General features: G+C 34.7%; 1 protein-coding gene across 1 annotated transcript in view; it reads right to left on the reverse strand.

The window, feature by feature from the left end:
• HELRODRAFT_160400 (hypothetical protein) overlaps window positions 1–3,048 on the reverse strand; it is a gene marked incomplete at both ends in the record, with an annotated part of 3,320 nt that extends 272 nt beyond the window's left edge. The window contains 4 exons of the mRNA XM_009017362.1: window positions 364–666; window positions 1,253–1,372; window positions 2,424–2,747; window positions 2,836–3,048. Coding sequence (XP_009015610.1) covers window positions 364–666; window positions 1,253–1,372; window positions 2,424–2,747; window positions 2,836–3,048 — 960 coding nt within the window. The remainder of the gene's footprint in view (window positions 1–363; window positions 667–1,252; window positions 1,373–2,423; window positions 2,748–2,835) is intronic.
• Between the last annotated feature and the right edge of the window lie 799 nt (window positions 3,049–3,847).

Consider the following 3,847-nt stretch of genomic DNA (forward strand, 5'->3'; position numbering starts at 1 on the left):
ACACACACACACACACACACACACACACACATATATATATATATATATATATATATATATATATATATATATATATATATATATATGTGTGTGTGTGTGTGTGTGTGTGTGTGTAACATAAACAAATGCAGAAACGTCAAAGGCAAAGAGGCAAAACTGCACCACAGGACTACATTAATTTTTAATTTTACATTTCTAAATCATATTTTTAAGCTCAACATTTTTAAATTTAATATTTTTAAAATATCTGTTAACTAAGTGCAAGTAAACAGAAAAAAATTGAAAGAAAGCTAGAGAGAGAAAAAGAGAGAGAGAGAGAGAGAGAGAGAGAAGAGTAGTGTGAGAGTAAATTGTGATATTCACCTTCTCAATTGTTTTGCAATCGGCATTTGTTAGGCGTATGTTAGCAACTGGCTTGTTCAGGAACTGTGTCGAGAGCAGCAACGATTTATTGATGTTACTAGTGTTGATGATGTTGTTGATGTTGTTGGTGGTACTGTTGTTGCTTGTTAACAGAGGATTAGTCATGTTGCTGATGTTATTTAAGTTGTTGATGCTGTTGATGTTGTTGTTCAAGTTGATGTTGTTGTTCAGGTTGATGTTGTTGTTCAAGTTGATGTTGTTGTTCAGGTTGATGTTGTTGTTCAGGTTGATAATAGTCTTCATCTGAATGAATGTTAACAATGCAATCAATCGGCATAATGAAATGTGAAACTATTTGAACATGCAATTAAGCGTGTGTCAGTGATCAGACTGCCATGGCATGAACAATATATAATTAAGAATAGTAAGAATAAAATAGGAATGCTGAAACGTTGTGTTACTACTGATGCTGCTGTCAGCTATTTAGATTAATACAGCGTACAACAAACGACATGCATGTAAAATATAATCATAAATATATAAAATGTACAAAAATGTTAAAGTGCGTTATTGGCATTTTTGTGGCCTTTTGCAACAGTTGCTACAAGTAAATTCATCCCAGATAATATGCCGCAACCAAATGTACTGCATAGAAGAGTACCACAACCAAATGTACTGCGTAGAAGAGTACCACAACCGAATGAACTGCGTAGAAGAGTACCACAAAAAATGTAGCGCAAGCAACTGACAGATGATGTTGTTGCGGTAAGAACAGCAACACCGCAGCGCAACATCGAGCAGCAACCTTTCTACATCGATGTAGAAAAAAAAATTTTATATAAAAAAATCTTTGCAAAATTCAAATTCTCACAAAAAAAAATTTACTGACCCTTCCGCGCAGATGGACAAAGTCCAGACGACACTTGCTCGTTTCTAATTGGTTGTTGCGTTTCCACGTGATGTAAACAACTTGACTCAATCCCTCGACTATAATGTCATTTGTGAAAACCTATAGGGTGACATTCAAATGAGCGAGTTTCCAAAAAAAAATGTCTTTCAAAATTTTTGCTCAATGATATGAGAGGAATACAGAGCAGAAGATGTGTGTGTGCGTCAATGTGTGCGTGAGTAAGCGTATATCTCCATGTAAATAAACGTGCTTACGTTCGTGTGTGCACATTTTATAATGACGTCCATCATATTAATCGCCACTTCCTCTCAACGTCAAACCTCGTAGCTTAAATGCAGACAACGATCAAATTAATTTCATCTTTAAGTATTTAAACAAAGAAAAAATAGTTACTACAAATAAACAAAAAAATAAAAATCACTCATCCCTCCACTCTGCATTATTGTTATTGCTACTTGACATGGTTAGTGGCTATTCCTACTCAATACACCAGCTATGAATCACATCACACCACATAAGTTTCAACAGCGTATCAAGTATCAACGTAGAAATTTGTTACAATCGTTATTAAGGATTCACTCAACCATTTTATAAATAACTCTTATTACTCTTATTGCTGATGAAGTCGAACTTTGTTATCATAGCAAGTGTAACAGCGAGAACTTGCTAACAAGAAGTTCCATTAAAGAAATCTGATACCTGTCTTTCATTCTTCATTGCAGAGCAAGCATTCGCATCATATACGTCTACAGCATGTGCATTTACAGGCAAGCACACGATCAAATACACACCCACACAGAACAGACCCAACACACACACAAACACACAACACACACACAGAACTGACACACCACAAACACACACACACAAAATAGACACATATTCACACACATGTACTGTACACACATCTACTAAATACATGCTCACTTAAATTCCTAAACATAATATAACAAAATTTGTGGAACGTAAAAGTCAATTAACCAGACATGAAACAGGAACACACACACACAAATACGCACAGGAACTCACAGACCTAAATAGGCACACATGCAGACATAAACACACATATTTAGCAACATATATACACCTCCGGGCGCATTTTAAACCAAACAACACACAAACATCGCATGGGATAGCCGTAAAAACAAACCATATGGTCGGAGTATTTGCTCTCCGTTCTTATTTTTTTAAACTGTATCGGTCTTGCTGTGGCTGTGCTGATGTTGCCGATGAGGTTGGGAACGCTACTTGCGCTACTGTTGGCCGACGATAGTGAATCAATGCTTGAGTAGAGATTGTCAATCAGTTGACTGCCTGGCGGTTGTTTGACGATGGTCGGCTGCTTGATGAGTGATGACGCGCTTTGCGAATGTTGCTGTTGATTTGTTTGTTGCTGTTGAACTTTTTGTTGTTGCTGATGGTCAACATTTAACAGAAATGGCATCCCTTCAAACTTCAAACTTACACCGGGAGGCTTGTGAAATTTAAAATTTATATTCAATATCGTCACGTTCATTTACAACAATTATCTTCAGTTACGTCATACAAATGAAACAGCTTACCGCTTTCCTCCTAAATTCTTCGTGAACTGAGTTGACGATGACGTCAGACGCCTTTGTCCAATCATAATGCAATGTGGACCAGATTAAAAAATCATTCAACCAATCGGAACTCTCAAGTCCGAGAGTTTGGGAGATCAAATCACGAAATCGTTTCGAAAATTTGAGGAATAAAAGGATGATGACAATGAAGATGATGATGTGCAACCAAGACATTGTAACTTTGCTAATTACAATACTTAAAAAAAGTAAGAGTAAACTTCAATTTCAAATACAAGCTAATTAATCTAATATTCTCTCCTTCCCACACAAAAATATCTTTGGCTTAATTGTTACGCAAATTTGAGTGCTACAAACCCTGATGTCTGTTTCAATGTTTCAAATGATTTCAGAAGACCTTAACAAGCGGACAGCAATCATTTAAAAAACACTTGACCTGTTTGGATATTTTTATTACATTTTTTTAAACAACTGGAAATATTTTACATTTAAATTTAGTTTCAGTACGTTTTTTATAACCGCTGAAATTTAGATTGATTTAAAAATCAGAATAGTTTTGTTGGAAAAATTCTAGTTTAAATTAATTAAAATATTGAATTAATTTCAAGTAAATAATATAAAATAATATTTAAGCAATTCAAAAAACGTTCAAAATTCAAAAAATATTCATTTCAATGACGAATTAATTGCAAGGCTGCGTGAATCAAAGACGAACAAATTACGCGGTTGTCATTTAATTAGTTAACTGTCTACTGTTTAGGATGGCTAAGCGAAAATATTCTGTAATATTTTTTCGAAATGTAGTTTTATAAACAAACAAACATACTAACAAATGAACAAACGAACAAACAAACCAACAAACAAACAAACAAACAAACAAAAGATGACATGCAACGAGAAAAGTACCTGTGAAATAACATCTTCCTGCCTTTATTTCTCTAGTCTCCATCAAAACACGCGCAAACTTCAAAACATCGCTAAATAATTCGTACAGTTTGTTTGTTACAACCACAAC

This window comes from Helobdella robusta (genome assembly GCF_000326865.2).
Source record: "Helobdella robusta unplaced genomic scaffold HELROscaffold_2, whole genome shotgun sequence".
Lineage (NCBI taxonomy): Eukaryota > Metazoa > Annelida > Clitellata > Rhynchobdellida > Glossiphoniidae > Helobdella > Helobdella robusta.